At 40.9% G+C, this 21,498-nt stretch overlaps 1 protein-coding gene across 2 annotated transcripts in view; it reads right to left on the reverse strand.

The window, feature by feature from the left end:
- NELL1 (neural EGFL like 1) overlaps positions 1-21,498 on the reverse strand; it is a 755,205-nt gene that overhangs the window by 376,573 nt on the left and 357,134 nt on the right. For both annotated transcript variants that reach the window (XM_090263151.1, XM_090263150.1), the window contains one exon: positions 15,740-15,865. In XM_090263151.1, coding sequence (XP_090119277.1) covers positions 15,740-15,865 — 126 coding nt within the window. The remainder of the gene's footprint in view (positions 1-15,739; positions 15,866-21,498) is intronic.

The raw sequence follows: 21,498 nt of genomic DNA on the forward strand, positions 1-21,498 counted from the left end.
TTTTCTTCTATCTCTAAAATCAATAATCAATCCTCAGGTGAGAATTCAAAAAGAAAAGAACAACTATGTTTTCTCCATTGTTCAAAAAAAGAAAAAAGAAATGCATTCCTTGCAAGTCACAAACCACATGAAATACTCTTCTTACTTGTCTCCTTCTTAATCCACCAGACTAAAGCATTTTACTGCGGGCTCCTATTCCCAAAAAGTCTGAACACTATCTACAGAGGTTGAGTTTCTCAAGGCAAGTGGCTCTCCAAATGTATTTCAATGCATGCCCTGAAGTGCTTCAAACACTACTTGGTGAGAAGGGGATGGTTGGGAGGAGAGAATTTGGTAAAGAGGTTTTAGGGCTTCAGTACTGACCACCAGCTAAGATTTGGTCACTGTGCAAACCAGTGGGGGTTGGGGCAGAGGAAGAAACTGCCAGTCCCTCAGCAGAGTCTGCTTATTTAAAGGGCCCCACAGTCCTAGAATGTCCACAGACCTACCCACCCTGGGAACAATGGCCTGGGCAACAACTAGAGGGGAGCCAGTCCCATACAGAAGTGGGAGAAGTGCCTGGAAAAGGGGCAAGTGCTGAACAAGTGGCATTCTGCCCTCAGACCCCTCCCCCAGACACATTGCCACAACGTGGTGAAATGAGTCGCCTTGTACTGACGAATACCTAAGGCTCCGCCCCTTACAATGTAACAGGTGCAACAGCTGTACCTAAGACATAGAGGCAAACAAACACAGGAGCCTGTCAAGATGAGGAGACAGAGAAGTATGGCCCAAAAGACAGATCGGATCTAGGTTCCAGTGGGAGAACTAAGCGACAAGGAGATAACCAACCTAACAGATGAGGAGATAGCCAACCTAACAGATTAGAGTTCAAAACACTGGTGATAAAGATGCTCACAGGCTTGACAGATATGCTTAAGTTTTGCAAACGCATAAAGGAAGAAGTGAAGCTTATGCTAAATGTAATGAAGGAAAATTCACACAAAACCAATGGTGAAGGGAAGGAAACAAAGGTTCAAATCAATAATTTGGAACATAAGGAAGAAATAAACAGTCAACCAATACAGAATGAGGAAACAAGAATTGAAAAAAATGAGGAGAGGCTTAGGAACCTCTGGGACAACTTTAAGCATGCCGACATCCAAATCATAGGGGTTCTGGGAGGAGAAGATAAAGAGCAAAAAATTGAAAGCTTAAGTGAAAAAATAATGAAGGAAAACTCCCCAAATTTGGGAAGGAAATAGACATACAAGTCCAGGACACACAGAGAGTCCCAAACAAGCTAGACTCAAGGAGGACCACACCAAAACACATCATAATTAAAATGCCAAAATTTCAAGATAAATGGAGAATCTTAAAAGCAGCGAGAGAAAAGCAGAGTTACCTACAAAGGGTTGCCTATAAGACTATCAGCTGATTTCTCAAAAGAAACTGCAGGCAAGACGGGACTGGCAAGCAGCATTAATGTGATGTAAAGCAAGGACCTACAACCAAGACTACTCTAACCAGCAGAGCTATCATTTAGAATGAAAGGGCAGATGAAGTGCTTCCCAGACAAAGTAAAGCTAAAGGAGTTTATCATCACCAAGCCATTATACAAAATGTTAAAGGGACTTACTTAAGAAAATGAAGATCAAAATTTTGAACATTAAAATGACAACAAACTCACAGCTATCAACAACTGAATCTAAAAAATAAAAACAAAATCCAACAAAGAAAACTAGAATAGGAACAGAATCATAGGTATGGGGATCATTTGGAGAGTTATCAGCTGGGAGGGGGAAGGGGGAGAAACGGGGAAATGATGCAGGGATTAAGAAGCATAACCGGTTGGTACAAAATAGACACGAAGAAGTTAAGAATAATATAGGAAAGGGTGAAGCCAAAGAACTTATATGCACGACCCATGGACATGAACTAAGGGAGGTGGGACTGCTGGAGGGAGGGGGGTACTGGGCGGAGGAGAACAACGGGAAAAAAAATTGGGACTAATATAACAACATACTCAATAAAGTACACTTTAAAAAATTAAAAATGGAACTGAACTGCCTTATGATCCAGCAATTCCACTTCTGGGAATATATCCAAGAACACTGAAATAGTAATTTGAAAGAATATATGCACCCTTATATTCATTTCAGCATTATTTACAATAACCAAGATTTGGAAGCAGCCCAAGAGCCCATCAGAAGTTGATGTTAAAAAAAAGGTGTGGCACATTTATACAATGGAATACTACTAAACCGTAACAAAAAAATATTATCGTTTGTGACAGCAGGGATGGACCTGGAGAACATTATGCTAACTGAAATAATCCAGTCAGAGAAAAACAAATACCACATGATTTCACTGATATGTGGAAGCTAATGAACAAAGTAAACTGATGAACAAAATAGAAACAGACTCATAGATACAGGGAACAGACTCACAACTGTCAGAATGGAGAGGCATTGGGGGACTGGGTGAAATAAGTGAAAAGATCAAGCCAAAAACAAACAAAAAACTCATAGACACAGACAACAATATGGTGATTACCAGAAGGAACAGGGGGATGGGTGCAGGCAGAAGAAGGTAAATGGTGACAAAAGGAGTCTTGACTTTGCGAGGTAAACACATAATACAATATATAGATGTGTTATAGAACTGTACACATGAAACCTCTATAAGTTTATTAATGAATGTCAACCCAATAAATTCAATAAAATTTTTACAAACAATAAAGGTATCTTGAAAAGAGCTTTGAGGTTGAATTTGAGTCTCTGGAGTTAGAAGGCCTGCATTCCTATCTCTACTCCACGACTTTCTAGACTGTGGCTCTAGACAATTCCTTAACCTCCCTGCCTCTCAAGTTAGATCCCTCAACTACGAAACACAATAACGGCTAACATTTATTGAGCATGCTCTCTGTGTGGAGCCCTCTTCCAAGCACTTCATAAATTCCCATTCACTCCTCCAAGATTCTGAAAGGTGTGTCCATTTCCCAGAACTCGATGCTACTGATAAATGCCCAGAGTCAGGGAAGAAACCCAGGCTTGTCTGACTCAGAACCTTCTGACAGGTCACTTCTAGGTGACACTTTACATCAACAAACAAGAAGACTGATTTCTAAAGCACCCATCACCCTGTTGTTTCTCAATTCTCTCACACCAGATCTCCCATTCAACATCAAAATCAAACTGCTTCAGACACCCTCCTGTGGAAAACACTTAATCTCTACCATACACTAATTAATGTCCTTCTTTCTCCAGCACCAGCGTCCTTCCCCACGGCATTTACTGCCCCACCTCACAATTTAGCACTCACTTACACTCCCTAAAAATTTCTTCCTATGTGTAAATTTTATGTCCCCCCCAAAAGGCTATTATTTCCTGGAGGTCAGGAACTATATCTTACAGAATCAAGGATTAGATAAGTTATTATATTCGTTTGCAAAGATTTTTTTTTTGTTTTTGTTTTTGTTTTTTTTAAGAAGCTGTACTCTTTTCCAAAGAAACCTTATTTGGAATCTCAGCTTCTTCAATTGAGTCCAAAAGTAAGTGCTGAGTATGGAACCTGTCGCCTCCTTCTCACCTCCTGGTCACTTTGCTATGCAAATCCTGGTTCTTTTCTGTCTCCCTCAGGGTCTCTCTCTGTCTTGGCCACAGTCCAAAAATAACTGGACCAACTGCGTTGAATCTGGAAACCTTACCAGAAGGGCCTAGGAAAGATAGGGCAGGTCATCGTCATCATCATCATCGGCAGCCGTCCGTCTCGAGAGACGATGGCGTAGCTTCTTGAGAGTCTATCTGCACCGCCGAGAATGGCTGTGCAGTCCGACTCGGGAGTGACAATCCCTGCCGCACTTGTTACAGGTGAAGGCAGATGGCTGTTGTTGCTGCTGTTGATGCTGCTTCCGCCTCGATCTTTTCTGGGCCGCCTCCTCGTTGCGCGCAGCCTCTGCGTGTGACGTACCTTGCCTGACCGCGAGCCTCCAGGCTAGGCGGGCGTCTGCTTGAACTTCCCATGTGTTGAGATTGATGGAGCATTGTGTCATGTCCTTTTTGCAGATGTCTTTGAACCGCAGTTTTGGGCGCCCTGTCATCCTCTTGCCTTCTGCTAGCTCGCCGTAGAGGAGGTCTTTGGGGATACGGCCTGCATCCATTCTTTTGACATGGCCAAGCCACCTGAGGCGTCTCTTGCTAAGAACTGCGTGCAAACTGCTCATATTGGCTCGCTTCAGCACCTCGGTGTTGGGAACCTTATCCTGCCAGGCGACATGCAGGACGCGTCGCAGGCACCTCATGTGGAAGCTGTTGAGTTTCCTTTCGTGCCTTGCGTAGGTGGTCCACGTCTCGCTGCCATAGAGGAGAGTGCTGAGTACGCAGGCTTGGTAGATGCGCAGTCTGGTTTTCTCAGTGAGGCTAGAATTGTTCCACACTCGCCGGTTTAGTTTGGCCATAACTGTGGCTGCCCTGGCAATTCTCTGGTTGACCTCCAATAGGACCTGCCTATTGGATCACCTTCCAGGATCCTCCAAATAGCAAAAAAAGCACTATCATTAAAAGTGTCCCTCCATTGTCATGTTGGTCCATAGAATTCTCCAGGAACATGATGAAACAAAGCCACCCCTCTTACTTCCGTTCATACCCATAATCTATTGATATGTCACTAAGGGTAAAAAGCATTAGCACTACCAAGTCACAAACATTAAAAAAGAATTTATGTAGTGGGATGACATCAGACTTTAGAGAAATAAACTCAAAGTCACCTTTAGCATTTTCTGTTCTCTAATATTTTAATAACAATTTTTGATAATAAAACATAATGCAGATGCACTGCATTATATTTCATTTCACAGAAAATTTGGAAAATACATATGGTGCAAAGAAAAAAATATCATGTATAAACATCTATGCACAGACTCTCTGTCTATTATTTATTTGGGGGAATATCCCTCCATGTGTTTCTATTTGTCTGTGTATACATGTGTGTGAATATACATACATGATTTTTATTTTTTTATTATTTGAATTGAAAAATAGTATACATACCTATTCAAATCTCATCATACTATATGGTAAGATTTTTCCATTGACACTGAATAGACTTCAAAACATTATTTTAATATTCATCATATTCTAACATATGGATATACTGTGATTTATTTAATCCAGCTTCCATTAATTCATATTTAGACTGCTTCTAGTTTCGTTTGTTACAAATAACAAATGGAATAAATGGCCACTATAAAAATCTTCTCACATAAGTTATTCTAACTAATTGTTTCCTTGGAGTAAGTTTCTATAAATAAACATTTCTAGGCCTTATTATACACTGTCAAAACATCCTCAAGAAATTTTTTTATCAATTTACATTCCTATCAGCAATGTATGAAGGTGCTCATTTCCTGAACCATCTCCAGCAGTGGGTGGCTGACATATATGTAAATATATATCTGTATAATCAGACATTGGTAGTCAAATACATAAATTTAGCATAATTAGTATCTAATTGCATTTCTTCTAATTACTCTGAGCTTGAAATAATGTTTTCAAAGCTGTGAATATAATAGGTACTGTTGATTACTTATATAATTGTGGATCTACACACATACACACACGCACGCGCAGGGATCTACAGACATACACAGGCGCGCGCATCTTCTCTTGACCTTTGTAGGTACAAAGAAACTGGTGACTATCAAACAAAAGTAGGAAATAATTAGCAGCAAATGAAAAATGTAATTAAATCTTGAATTGGGGGGGTCTCCGAATCAAAGTCAACAGTATTAGCATACATACGTACAAGTTAGGAAGTGATATTTCCGCAGCTGAGCGCAAATGCCTCTGAGATCAAAGGGGAAAGATATTAAGCACCAAACATCGGGAAATGGAAAAATGTAGCTAGACAGCTCAGCAAAAAATTTAGGAAATTACTAACCTCAGTTAATTTAGTTAATCATGATAGATTGTAACTCCGGAGTATCCAAGCACGGAGAAACAGAGGAGGAAGGGGAAATTGGAGGGGCTACTCACGTTAGTATAAAACCAGCCTGTTTTTCTGTTTGGGTGGGCATACCTTTGTTGTGCGCCCAGCTCTGCAGACCAGTGAAAAAAGCCTCATCTACTGCTGAAGTCCTGTGTCTCAGCGTTTCTGTTGTGAGCGTTTCTGACACCTTGGAACCAAAATTTTGTTTAGATGTAAGTTAGCAAAGTACCATAAAGAAAGATGGGACCTGAGATAAACGCTGATTCATGGAAACTGCCTGCCTTTCTAAGGTATGTTTTATTAATAGGTATATTAAACAATTCTTGTCAGTGTGACATGAAAACAAATATGCTGGGATGGACTTCTGATAAAGTCATCCTTGGCCTTAACTAAGGACTCTAGAAATGAAATACTGTTTTCTTCAACCCTGGGGAAATGTAATGCTTGGAGTCGCTTCAGCCATTTTGAGCCAGTGAAGGGAGCTAGATTTGTTTCAAACTATCGTGCCGAAAATAACAAAATAAAAAGGTGGAAACAGCCTGTCCTATTGTGTCAGGAAGCAGCTGAATGAGCTAATTCTGGAAACACTCTCCCTTTGTGTCATGAGGAGGTGAATTCATCATTTAAGCCTGTTGAGTCAGGGGGTTTCCTTCTTTCAGATAAAATCACCTGAACTGAGGCGCCGACATTGTCTCACTTCATCTTTCATATGAGAATGTGTGGAGGCTGCTGCCGAAGGCACACAGAACTTCAGTGGTTTCCCAATTCATAAAGTAAATGAATGGCATAGCCGAAGCTTGCAACAGAGAATTTATACTAGATTTTAACCACAAGAATTCGGAGTATTCATTCTGTTCCAATGGTAATTAATGTATTTTCTCAATTATCTTAGAGAAAAGAAAATCTAAAGATACCTGGCTGTACCCCAGGAAGGTATAGTAATGGATATACCTATGCATTTACGAAGTCTTTGAGATGGAAATAAACGATATAAGATAGCTCCCTGGGTTATTAAAGAGAAATGTGCACTCACTGTGTTGACGCGAATGTGGATGGAAGCCGGGCTGCAAGAGAGGCGGAACCATGTTACAAGTGCTGAAGCATCCTACCCAAATTCCTTCTTTTTGTGAAAGCTTAATTGTGACTCTAAGTGCATGACTCTAACAACAGAGTGGGCGGAAATAGTAACAAGCCTTTTATGATGAATTTGGGTCAAGGGCAATGCTACTTAATAGGTTTGCACACAAACAACCTGGGGGCAAGCTCCATCATTTATCCCAGTTGCTGAGCAGCAGCCAATTTGGTTCAGATCTTTCACAGTAAAATACAAGCTGGAATAAAAGTGAACTCCCACTTAAACCCAGCAAAGAATCCAGACACTGGACCAACCTTTTTGACTTATTTTCATCCTGAAATCTCAAGGGAATTCCCTTTGATATCCTCCCTAAGACATATTTGCTGGCTTTAATACAGCTTAGCATTATTTTAACTACTATTACTAAATTCAATAACTATCCAGTCTTTGGCTTTCTAGGACTACATACAGAAAAGAGAAATTGCCCTGGAAAACCAAACATCCCATTAATTTTTACCCCACAATGCTTTTTTAGTGGGTCTCTTGTTTTCTCCTTTTGTTGATTTCTTTCTTTCACATCTGAAGCGAAGAGAAGCCCAATCACATCATACATGTGCATGTAAGGTAGCTTCCTTTCATTCTTTCAATTCACCTTAAAGGATGGTTCTGAACACCTACTCTTTGGGGCTAGTGGAAACGTTGTCTCAGTCGTTTTGAGGATTCCATGCTTCCATCAGAATGTGTCATGGCTCTAGAGCAGTGGTTCTCAACCTTCCTAATGCCACGATCCTTTAATACAGTTCCTCATCTTGTGGTGACCCCCAACCATAACTAAAGCATAGTGATTAATCACAAAAACAATATGTAATTATATATGTGTTTTCCGATGGTCTTAGGCGACCCCTGTGAAAGGGCCGTTCAACCCCCAAAGGGGTCGCAACCCACAGGTTGAGAACCGCTGCTCTAGAGGATTCCAAATGACTGAGACGTTGGCAGAGAGAGCCGTCTGGTCCCTGACACATAAAACACACAGGTTGCCATGGAGATGCCCCACTTACCTTTAGGGCTCTTTGAGGCTTCACAGCAGTCACGTCCCAGTTGATGTTTCAGGATCTCCCCATGAGGCCTCACCAGCAAGGCATCTCTCAGGCTTCTCTCTCCAGAGTCTGACACACCCCAGAGTGTGGACTTGGAGGCAGGACCCTTCCTTCCACCAGGAGCCATCCAAGGCTCTGCTCTCAGTCCCTCCTGACCCATGTACCCCACCACCAGTACCAGGGCACCTTTTCTAGTCTACAATATAGAGGGTGATTCTTCATTCCAATTGCCCTCTGATATTCTCTCCATTGTCCAACCCTCTCTGTTCTACAAAAGCAGGGGCTCTCAACCATGACTGCACATGAGAATCACCAGGACATTTTATAAAAAACACCAAAGCCACGTCACAGCACTAGACCAAGTGAAAATTAAAACTCAATGGGTAGATCTCAGGTATGCACTTTTTTGGCTGGTGTTATTTATCTGTGTCCTAGGTGACTGTAACCTAAGTTAATGGTTGAAAAGCTCTGTCCTGAAGAATTAGGATTTTGGAATCCTGCTTTGGATACTGTCACATCCCTCCTCTGAAGGGGAAGGAGAGTAACAGACTCAACTATTTAAAATAAGAACCCAAATAAAAGCATGTAGCAGCCAAAGAAATCAAAACAAAAGGCAAATGTCTCCTAACAACCATCAGAGCACAGAGTTGGGTTTTGAAATATCCAGTGGTACATGTCGTAATTTCACTTTTCTTATTCAACATATCAATATGTGTTGTCTGGTATCTATAATAAAAAGTATTTTTGCATCCTAAAGCATTTGATACAGCCTTTTTCACTAAAGTAAAACTAGTCTACATGCTATGTGCCTGAAAGATAAGGATAATCAGTGGTTAATTTACCAGCATGCTCTATCGAGGTAGCAAATGTTCTATTTTAGCTCCATTTAAATGTCTCTGCCCAATGAGAAAGCATCAGGTCTCTCATATTTGAAAGAAATCTGTATTTCATCAACCTTAGCAAGAAAGCATTTTCCAGAGAACTCATCTAAAATTTTTAACAGCTAATTTTTACTCCTAAGTCTTTACACTGTTGCCTAACCTCTTTTCACTACAACTACTTAATTTAAACCATTAAAATAATAGACGATTATATCTAACTCTTTAACTAAGCCTTCTTGGGGTATTTCAAACATATACTTACTTCAAGCTTTCACCCATGTCAATATCGAGAAAATAAAAATCCTTTCAGCAGGGTAATAAAAATCACATGGCACATTTGTTATCTCACTTGTTCCCTTTATTTCTTACCTTCATGGGAAGTTTTTGGCATAAAAATGAATGCTTAGCCATTACTGTCAAGTACCTGTCTTACCACTGCATGCTTTCGACGTAAATCACAAGCATTCTCCTTTAAAGCTGCCTGAGTATCTAATGATAACATCTTATCAAACAGCCTAAGCACAGCAGTTTATATGGAGATAAAAGAAAGTCGAAGACCACTAAATCAAGTAGCTTGACCATTCCAAAAATAAAAAGGTATACAGAAAAGATCCCCCCCATCTCAATTTCAAGCACTCCTTAGTTTTAAAATTCATGAGAACAAAAGCAACTCAGGGATCTCTTATAAAAGAGAATGTGATTTAGATTCACACACAAATTCCAAAGCTAAAAACTCGCCCAAAGGACACTGTTTTGGATTTCACCCTTTCAAAGGCCAAGGGAAACGTTTCTACAAAAAAGTACAGAGCCTCATATATAATAAATTATCATGATAGGGAATCCCCAGGTCCCAGGTATAAAATAATTACATTAGAACACATTTTTAAGTTCTAGATAATTGTCATAAATATTGAGGTCTCAGAACTCTATTATCCCATGAAGTGCTTTTTTTTTTTTACTTTTTTAACTTAGTTATTTTTAGAGAGAGTAAAAGGGAGAAAGAAAGAGAGGAAGAAAAACACTGATGTGCAAGAGAAACATCTATAGCTTGCCTCTCACAGGTCCCCAACCAGGGTCCAGGCATGTGCCCTGACAGGGAATCAAACTGGTAACCTTTTGGTTCACAGGCCGCCACTCAATCCACTGAGCCACACCAGCCAGGGCTTTATTTTTAACATTTTAACTAGGAAAAATCTAAGGCTTCTTTTCTGTTTGATACATTGCCTTTCCCCTCCAGGATCATGCTCCACATTTACTGTCTCAGGTGTGGTATTTTCTGAAAGGACCACTGTTAGCACATAGATCTGGAAAAGGCTCTTTTGGAATTTCTTCTTCGGAACTTGTCAAGGAGCCACAACGACCAGGGATTAAACACCTAATACTTATCTAAAACCTACTAAGCATTTGAAGAGAGATTAATTTGGTCAACACTAGAACACTCTTGATGGTGACCAAACATTTGAGTTTTCTCAATTGAAGAAATTGTGTCATGAACACTGAACTCCCTGAGCACAGTAGTAATTTGCGACGAATCTCGGTGGCCATATCACTCGTAATTGCATATTGGACATAAAAATAAAATGATGAATGAATAAATTAGTGAATAAATGCATAGATTAATTATTCAATAAATCAATGTATCACCAAAGCTGATGTAACTCTAGGCTCACTAATTTTGGACCAAACAGAACTTTCCAGTATGACTATTGACTTCGAAAAAGTTAGGCTAAGTGGCATACTAAAAAAGAGGGGGAATGACCTTGATATACTTGGAAAATCAACCAAACAGTGGCAGCAGATGTTGCAATATTTGGAAAAAAGAAACATGGTTAATAAGAAATGCTGTGTCAGGAACTCAGGGCAAATAAAGGGTGCCTTCAGGCCTGTCAATTTCTCCCAGCAAATTGTCTTCTGGAAATGAAACATTGAAAAGACACAGTGGTAGACATCTATTATACACCTCATTTATTACATTGGCAAATAACCACTTAGGGGAAGAAGTGTTCTTTGCCAATAAAGAAATGACAGAGATTGGAGGCGGGGAGCTACTCTGTCGTAGAGCATGAAGAGCACATTTGGCCAAACAGGGTTATTTTCAGGGCAGAGTTCTAGCTTACCATGAGAGTGTCCAATGCAGATCGTTGAATCTGGTCTAGAGGAGAAATTACAGCCAGGGAGAACACTCGTCTCTTAGGTCTCCTCATTCCCATCCATATTTTCCACTGGAAAACCCTAATATCACCTAGGCAATGCATGCTACCATGCCCTGGTCAACTCCAGTAGCTCTGCTTGGCTTGTAAAACACATTCCAAATACTCCATCGGCAATTAAGCATCTTTTTCTTATTCCATTTTGCTTATACTCCCATCATAGAGCTTAATACAATGTGCTTAATATCATAGTTATTTTTTGAGATTAATTTCCCCATCACATTGTGAACTGATGTTAAAAAAGAAAGGTTATTTTAATCAACAACTCCTCATGTCAAAAGGAACAAAATTTGTTGAGAATGGATTAAGTGTCCGTAATTAACTCAGTTCACCAAATGTTTCTGGTTTCTTATCCTTCTAGGCACAAGGCAGGACTGCATTTCCCTGTCCCTTGTAGCTGCTGTGGTACCCGTGACTAGTCTAGTCAATGAGTTATGGGTAGAATGGATAAACGAGTGTATCATTCCCTGGTGAGAACATTTAATGGCTGACACAAGATCACCCAGGCTCTCTTTTCCCTGTCTTGGTGGCAGCAATGTTCACAATAGTGATTATCTCATCATCTTGTATGCCAAAGTAATTATGATGCACTTCAATATCCCTCCTACTGACCAATGATAGGCATAATGCATGAGCAAGAAACAAAATCTTGTTATTTTAAGTCATTCATATTTAGGGTTATTTGTTACTGCAGAACATCCTCTCCTGAGTGATCTAAGTACCATGGTAAATATTTCACATATATAATTTTATGTTCACAATAACCTAAAGGTATAACATACATAAACAGTATTTTATAAATGAAATTTAGAGAAATAAATAATAAACCCAAGGTCAAGTGGATTTGTTCATTCCTTCACTTAATAAATATTTATTGATCACTGCTTTCTGCCAGGTTATGTCCTAAGTAGCCAAGATAGAGTAGTGAATAAAAGAAAATAGGTCTATACTCTCAGAGCTTATATCATCAAAGAAAGAAACAATTTTTTAAGAAATCGCATATAAATAATAAAACTTAAGACAGTGATAAGTAATATCCAGAGAATTGAAGTCAGGTGATGAGACAGAAAAATGGCTGGTTAATTATATTCATCACAAAAAGTCTCTCTGCATTGATCATGTTTATGCTGATATCTGAATGACAAGAAAGAGCCAGTTAGGCAACTATCAAGAGGAAGAAGGAGGAGCAACAAGTCATTCAAAGGTCCTAGGGAAGCACTAGTTTGTTGAATGGAAAACAAAAGTGGAATGTCTGGGTAGCCACCCCATAATGACAGGGATGGAAATGTACGAGATCAAGCCAGAGAGGCAGAAAGGAGAAAAGCCCTACGGATTTTTATATTAAAATAAAAAGTATGAATTTGACTTTCTGTGTAATGGGACACTACAGGAGAGTTTTAAGTGGATTTGTATAATTTCTGCTTTAAAATGTTTGTTGCAGCTGCTATGTGAGGAGAGTTCTAGTGGCAGAAAGCTGGGGCCGGAAGTGCAGAGTGGTGACCACTGCAGCAGCAGCCTAGCAGTTTGGTGGTACAGGAAGGACAGAAGTGGACAGACTCGGGAAAGGGGGTGGAGAGTAGAGTCAGCAAGACTGGTGAATGGCCTGAAAGTATAGGGACAAAAGAAGAAAAGGAGTCAAGTATGACACCTAGACTTTCGGCTCAAAAACCTGGGCAGATGGTGTTTTTATTTGCAGAGATGGAGAAAACTGGAAGAGGAGAAGGTTTGCAGGATGGGAAAAGATCAAGAGCTTTGTCTTACACATGTTGAACATAAAATGCCTATGAAACATATATGCGTAGATGTCAAAGTGGACTATCTGATTCAGAAACTCAGCAGAAAGATTAGAATTGGATAGAAATATAAGTATAATTGACAAAAGTGCTGTTAAATGTCCTAGGATGGAACAAAGGCATCTAAAAAGACTACGCAGGTGAACAAGAGAATGGGGACATGGCAGAGCTTTATGGCATTCTAACCTGAACTGGGCAGGGAGACTGGGCAGGAGTGGCCAGTGAGATAGAAGGGAAATCAGGAGAGATGATGTCTCAACAGTCAAGAATATGATGTGTTTAAAAGAGGAAGGCATGATCAGCTCTGTTAAGTGCTGCTGAGAGATCACAGAAGGGAAAAGAATTAGACTTAGCACTGTGGAGTTCGTGGTGACCTTGATAGGTGTAGTTTCTGTGGAATGGTAAGCGTGAAAGCCTTAGAGGAGAGGGTTGCAGGGGGGATGAGAGGAGTAAGTGTCAAGGAGGGCAATAACCCCACACTAATGAGGAAGTTATGCTGCAAATAGAAGCAGAAGAATGGGGCAGTAAGTAGGAAGCAATCTGGGACCAAAGGAAGATGTCTTTAAAGAAAAAGATCTTATTCCCAATTCTATGACCTATGAAGTTCAAAGCCATCATCAAGATTTCTGAAATTCCTGGGAGGAGGCTGTGGTGAAATTGATGCCTGTGTGTATAAGTATAAATTGGGGGAGGGGGAGAGAAAGAGATAGGCATGGTTACCTCTGCCTCTGAGGTCTCAGCATCCTATATACACGTGTACCTTATCTGTTGTCTACCATGTTAACTGGCATTCCACTGCGGGGGGGGAGTCTTATCTAGTGCTCAGGGAGGGTGACGTTGCTGGAGGTTGGAGGGCCACAAGGAAGACTTGCAGTGTGTACTGTATAGCAAAACAATAAGGAGACCTCACATTAAATATTTCTACCCTTAAAGGGCCTTTCAGTTTTCCTTCTGCTGGATGGTCGTCACTGGCTGTCTGTCCTCCACGGCACCCAGACTTCCGCTCTGACTGGTTGTTCCCTCCCCCCTCTTGTTTTTCTCTCCTGTGTTCTAACCTTTCTGTTTCATCCCAGACAAAATACACACCCATAAATAAAACCAGTCAGCATGTAGGTGCCTATGTGTGCACTGATATTTTCCTTCAGAACTGTGTGGTCTTTTTTGGAGGTGGGGAGAGGAGCGCTGGGGTACCCACTGATATCCACACCCCTGCCTTTGACTCCAGACAATGCAGCTTCCTTTCTAAAAGTAATTCTGCATGTAGCTCTTAAAATAATTCATGTTCCATCTGGTCCTATATATATACCACTGGACAGAGCTCCTGTCCTTATTCATTAGCTGTTCAACAAGCACCAGTGCCTGCCTGCCTTCCTCAGTGAAAAAAGAAAAGCAGAGGTGGAATTCTAGTATAATTTCAACAGGTCCTTCCACACAGCGGGGCTTTAATTGAGGCTTATTGAGTTGCATGATACTGTGCTGCTGCGTTGGGAGGCTATTCACTGGTTGCTTCCAGTCTTAGGGTTAAAATAAGTCAAGACATTGATTTGCTATTAGGAACGGAGAAATAGTCATCTATAATATCATAGATTTTTAGATTGTGTTTGTTTAGAGGTCCGAAAGATTTTTGTCTGCTTAAAATATTGAGATCTCAGCATGCTCTGATTGTAGGGTCTCTTTTTTATTCTCTAGGAACTTTAGTTATATTATGTAAAAGATAGATAAATGAGATCTGGCCTTTGTAGCTCTCAGAAACCGCCATCAATCTGAGATCAACAGCCCCTTAGCTACAGAATAGTAACTTAGAAATAGACAACAATCCATGGCAAAGGTATCTGGACATACAAACATTGCTTCCCTAACTTTTGCAACTCTACTCCTTTACTCTTACTCAGAGTAAAATACATTAACAAAAGAGTGGCATTCTATTCTGGGTGAAGAATTCAGCTTTTATATGCCACTGTTATCAGGATAAAGAGAAAAATGCAGGAGTCAGGAAAAGGTACAACATGGCTAAAATCTTATAGGTTTCAGATTGCTCATTAAATGAGTTTGACCAAGAGAAGGGATACTCAGAATCTTCTACCACTCTTAACCAATTAACTGTTCGTGAGTCCACATACATGACTGGAAGTATAATCGTACCTAAACCAAATGCCCCACAAAGCCAGTATTACTCACACAAGGGCACCAACCACAGTCCCTGGAGTCCCAACTTAGTACTAATAGCCCAGTGATATAGGGAGAAGAGGGAGGAAGTGGACTATTAGCATATCAATCAAAAGTCTCCATAGCTCCTATATGCCCAGTCCCTGCCCATCAGGTACTCCTGCTTCCCCTTTATATTTAATCCTTGTCTTTCCCAATAGGAGTACAAAGTACATTTTCTTACAGACAAAAACATTTCATCATGATGGAAGGAGATAGTTTGATACAATTTAGAACTGTTGGCTCTAAATCTCCCAATGTTACTATAGGCAACCAGAACTTCAATTTCAAACCATACACCATGCATGTATTATCACACACACGGCAGAAATACAGAGAGTGGAATTAAATTATGCAGATGAAATTTTTTTATTGCTTTTTTCTCAAAAGGGGAGGGTAAAATAATGCAAGAGAAGGACTACTTGGGCAAAAATAGTACCTAGTGCACTTGAAGCTAAATGGAACACAGACATGACGCAGAAAAGGGTTGACTCAGCTTCTTAATGCTCACCTGTACAAGAGAAGTCATCCACACGAATGTATCCTGGGACACAGTCACAGCGATATAAGCCAGGCAGGTTGACACACACAGTATTGGCATGGCAGTAATGCATCTTAGCTGCACACTCATCAATATCTGAAAGAGAAAAAATAAAGAGCAATATCACAGTTAGTCGAATGATTCAACTGGAGTGTAATCATCTTCCAATGAAATCAGAAAATGCAAACGCCCATTGAAACCGTGAGAAAAAACAAGATGCATTAAACCCAAAAGCTTAAGTGCAAGATGAACTGGTGCATTAGATACAATCCTGAGCAAACAGTATTTCAAGAAAGATGCTTGGTGCGACAACACTTAAAAGCCCGGGAATCATAAAGAATAAATTTATTATTATTAATCCTTCATCGTGGAGGGAGCTTGATTTAATGTCCAAAATCAAATTGTTCTGTGTCCAGTGAGTTGATACTAATTAATATTTATTAGGTAGCCATCGTACATGGTATAGCTGTTATCAGCAAGATCAAGGGAATCCATCCGCTCTCCGCTTGTGTGACTTACTAAGACATACTTTAATCCATCTGCTACAAAACGATGGTGCAGCCAGTTTCGTCCATGTTGTACTGTGAATGCATAGAGCAGCTGTCGCCTAATGCAAATGAATTCCTTTCATCGCTTGACCTGGAGATTTCATTCCATGTGATAGAATAATGGGCTGATTCAACAAAAAGATCTTTTTCTCTTTAGAATGGAGGTCAGAGCATCACCTCCTTTCTCATAAAAGTTCATGATAAAATTAAAGTGACTTTATGTTCATTTTACTTGGACCACTTATGTGTAATGGCTAAGGAGAGGGAAGGATAGAAACCTGGCATGGGAATCTAAGATAAAAAATGTGAACTCAAGCTCTGGTTCTGCTACTTACTTGCCTGTGACTTGCGTGTAACCACTCCGAGTCCCCAAATCCTCATCAGCTTGTCATAGGGTCAGCTAGGAACCTACTGCTTTATATCTTTACATGCATTATCTAATTTAATCCACATGCAATTCCCTGAATGACATATAGCACTACCCACATTTTAAAGTCTAGAAAATTGAGGCTCAGGGAAGTTAAATATTCATTACTAAGTTATCCTGTGAGAACATGCTATAACCAAGATTTGAACTCAGAAGTCAATCTTTTAACTAGAATTTACTTCATGAAAGCATCTATAAAATGGTAATTAGTCAATTATACTGTTTCTATTAATAGTATCATTGAAATACTGATACCCTTCCTTCATGTATAGAAACTGAAAATAGAAACAGCTATCTTGAGTCACTAGAAACCTCATTTATTCATTTATTTTAAGAGTAAAAGTAGATATTCTTTTCAGTGCTAAAGATATGTCAGCCTAGAAATAAAAATTATTGTGGGGTAATTGAGTTCTTGGAGACTCAGCAAGACTTCCATAACTAACTATGATATAGACATAATACAGCAGAAATTAGTGAAATAATTCATGCAATCAACAAAGTATTCTATTGGCACAATACCACGTACTTCCAAAAATGATCCAAGACAAGGCATAATAAAAACAAATGGGCAACAGGAATATAAACACTATATAAGGGTGTGGAGGCAACTCTCCTAGAACTTTGAGATGGGGCAGTAACTGCACATGAGCATAAGATGGAGTTCAGCTCTTTCTGGCACTCAGGGAATTAGAATTCTCCAACAAGTTGGCTCCTGGCTCTCCTTAAACACTTTGCTTCACAGAAAAGTGGATGTGAAAGTCAAGACGAAAAGTGCTTCAGGGAAGGAGTAATGATCACTTTTGTTACCTGCTGCTGTGAAGTTGTCCAAGTTAAAGACAGAGCTAACCACTGGATTTGGCAAGAAGTTCACTGTTGTCCTTGACCTAATAAGAATAGTTTTGGGAAAGGAATAGGGCAAAGCTTGACTGGAATCAATTAGAGAAAGAACAGAACATGACGGGGTAGAGACAGAAAAACAAGGCAAACCTTTTGAGATATTTTCTCATAAAAATAGGTAGTCACTGTAGGAAGACTAGGTGATGAGAGAGTCTTATTGAAAGACGGAAAGTTTCACAACATGTCTGTGTGCTGTTAGAAATGATTCAGTACAAGTGAAGAAAAATGGTGACGTAGAAGAGAGAGCAGATCTCTGGAGGAGCAAAGTCCTACATAATGCCAAGGGAAGTTGATCTCCAGTGCACAAATGGAACAAGTCATCTTTACAACAAGAAAAGAAGTCAAGAAATAAGGGAAGAGGTGGAGACACGTTGATATATTTGGTGGTGGGACATAAAGTAGTTCCCATTTGCTTATTTTTATTTTCTCAATGAAATGAGAAGAGAGGGTAACATCAAAGAAGTAGGAGAGGGAGGAGGTACTGGATGTTTAAGGAGAAGGCAGAAGGTATAAAAACATAATCTGCGAAGAGGAAAGGAAAATTTACCAGGCTGTGCAGTGTAGGAGCCCCTTGTGATTTGTGGGTGTAAATGTTAAATGAGAGCAGTCAGCATGGCCACGTGTTTTTCTCCAGTCTCATTCAGATATTGGGGGCAAGTGCAGAGTAACTGAAAAATTATAACCAGAGATGAGTTTTTAGGCAAAGTTGGTGGGTAAAAAGTGATACAAGGGTACTGGGTGTGTAAGAAAAGAGGTGATGATAAGGACATGCCAAGAAAGTTCACAATTAAGCAGAGAGGTGAGAACATGAAGGAGGAGGTGGACAACTGAAAAAAAATTTTTTTTAAGAAACAAAAGCCAAGTTTATTTGTTCATCTCTTGCATTTGAAGTACTCCTGGATGACATCGTTTGCCTGAAAATCTGCCATAGTCCTTAACCACCACACAACTGCAAACAACCACTTTATGGGGTTTTCCTTCTCTGTCGATCTTACAGAACCCTACCCATTCCCCTGGTTTCTTACTGTCATCAGCCTTAATTAGGTTCATCTGGAGTTCAGCACAAAGGGCCTCCACCAGCCTGACATACACGGGGTCATTACAGTTGGATGCAAGCACACAAAGGTCGGCTTGGCGCTTATCTAAGGCTTTGGCATCATGCTGGCCGCTGCGCTGCCTAGGTATCTCTTCAGAACTGAAGAACCTAGTCTCCTAGTGAATGGGAGTTCTGCCTGCTAATGACCTTCAGTTGTCGGCCTTCTAGAAAAACTGTCCTTGCTTGAAGTGTGTGGATGGAAAAAGGGGCCACATACTAACCTGACAAACTCTGGGGAGGCCTGCATGGCAGCCTTACAAACTCAGAGACCTAAAGTGACCACATAGGATGGTCTGAAATTAAACCTTCCTAACTAAAAGCAGTTTGTGGCAGGTAATCAGGTCCCAGGTTAGGATCTTCGCTGACACAAGTCAATCTTTAATTAAGTCTGTTTATTGTCTCTTTGCATCTATGATAACATACGTTTGGAATTCCAAAGTAATTTCCTTTTCCCAGACCCCTCAAAGCACAGATACCACACAAGCATCAAAGCGGAGACCACAAATTCCCTCGTTGTTGTTATTATCATGTGAATTGTTTACTGTTAACTGCGCTATACCCACCTACGTAAAAGAACTACGTGTCTATCATTTGACTTTTTATCCAGTCCCAAAGGTTTCCCCACTTTGCTTTCTCCCCTCTCCCTAATCTGTCACCAATGGATGTCAGGTAACCCCCACCCCTATGCCCTCTCTTTTGATTGTAATGTATAACATAAAGCAGGGTGCAGAATTGCCATTTTCTGGAGCATTTTCTCAAGCCATTGAGGTTTCCCTTCCCAGCAACTGTCATCAGTTTGGCTCAAATAAACTCACAAAAAATCCTCTAACAGGTTTGAATGTTTCTTACATTGACCAGAGAGATAGCTCATCCCCAGTCACCCTCCCATCCTGAGGGCAACCTACAATAAAGATGGGCTCTCTTTAGCTCAACGCAGGATAATTCTAAAGGACTATCCCAGGTTCAGAGTACTGTACTCAGAGGGAGAGAGCTAACTCACCCTTTACCCATCCTGTCTCCTCTCCATCCCTATAGCAGTCATTGATAAACATCTTTGTATATCACTCTCCACCTCAGAGGGTACTTGCTGGGGAGCCCAGATTTCATCAGGAATCCTGATGGAGGCAGGGAATTATGACAGTGAGGGTACTAGAGCGCATGAGCTGGAAAACTAGGAAATGAAGTCACAGAATAATGCGCTTGACATCAAGATTTTGGAGGTGATTTAGTTATTGCCGACTATAAGATTTTTTGAATGGCTACAGGAGATTGAAAGAAGACATCATTGTGAGAGTTGGGGAGCACCAAGAGAAGCCCGGTATTGACGGGGATCGTTGGCATTAGTGTTAGTCATCAAACACCAGTTTTCTTCCCGGGTACATAATACAGCAGTACCAGCCCCTCCTTTTCAAAGTGAAGCCTGGCTACACGACTGAGCGTGAACACTACCTAGCCCTCTACTAAGTCCTGAGCAAGAGGGATGCACAGAATGCCACTGTGGACCTCACCACCTGGTAAGCCAGTGAGCAAAACTTGCAAAGTTCTGTCACGAGTGTGAGACCTTTCAACAGGGGGACGTGACCAACCCTCCTCAGATGGTCAGAGAAGGATTCTCTATGGAAATGAAACAAGTACAGGGGAGAGGAATAACATACTGGACAGAAAAGGAAGTTTGAGAAGAATTCATTAGAGGGAAGGAGTTTTGCCTGTTTAAAAATAAATGAAAGACAAGTTCGAGCCAGATCCTGCTGGGCCCGGTAGGCCGTGTGAAGGAGTCTGGACGTTAATCCAATTTCTGTCTTTAAAAATCACTATAGTTAAAGAATGAATGGGAGGGGGGCAAGCTGAAGGCTAAATCACGTTGGTATTTTACGCACAGCGATACAGCCACACTAAATCCATCTCATTCTGCTGGGATGCCCAGCCATTCTTTAAGACAAGGTACTAGTTAGGACTTGCCTTAGAGGCAATTCAGTCGCCAGCCCATGGGCCTCAGCTGCCAACCAAGCTGCTGACTGCAATGAATGATTCCCAGTCATGGACCCCTGTCAGCTCCTCCCAGAGGGGAACCCTGGCTCAGTGCCTGGCAGCCACTGGGTAGCTGCTGAGAGCTGTCTGCCCCATCTAGATTTGAGGGAGTCACTTGACTATCACAAGCTTATTTTAATTCCAATAGCCAAGCCATTTCCTTGTTTCACAGGACTCTAAGGCTTGGAATAAAATATTTTCAGAAACTGGACAAGGGGATGTTTCTTTCTAAAACCCCAGTGAAGACTTCTCACCTAGGTTTATCTAACCCTTGCTCCCCACAGGTAACCCTGCCCCACACCCCTGCCACCATGGCCGCCCCCCACCGCTGGCCCCACACCCCTGCTGCCCTGCTGAGGGATCTTTGAGTAGGTCTGTCTTCAGTTCACAGCACTGATAGGTCCAGCTCTCACATATCTGATAACTTCCTGGTGGCAGTCCAGAAAAAGGCAGCGCCGAAATAAAGCAGGGAAGTTGACAAATGTACCAGAAAATTAAACTGTCACAATGTTATCTTTGTTGCTTATCCCCCATCATGCACCCACCAGATACAAAAACTGCTCCCTGGTATAAATGAGGAGGAGGAGAGAAAGAAAGTGTTTGGAGCCACCCAGCTGGGCCCCTGGAGACACGATGGTGGAAGAAAGGAAGAAATCGACAACTTCCCCAGCTCCGGATGGGGCTGGGGGACGGAGTGATAACATTTGCTGAAAGAAAAATTGCTCTCCATCCT

The sequence above is a fragment of the Furipterus horrens genome, unplaced genomic scaffold (genome assembly GCF_987537825.1).
Source record: "Furipterus horrens unplaced genomic scaffold, mFurHor1.1.pri manual_scaffold_2, whole genome shotgun sequence".
NCBI classification, from domain to species: Eukaryota; Metazoa; Chordata; class Mammalia; order Chiroptera; family Furipteridae; genus Furipterus; species Furipterus horrens.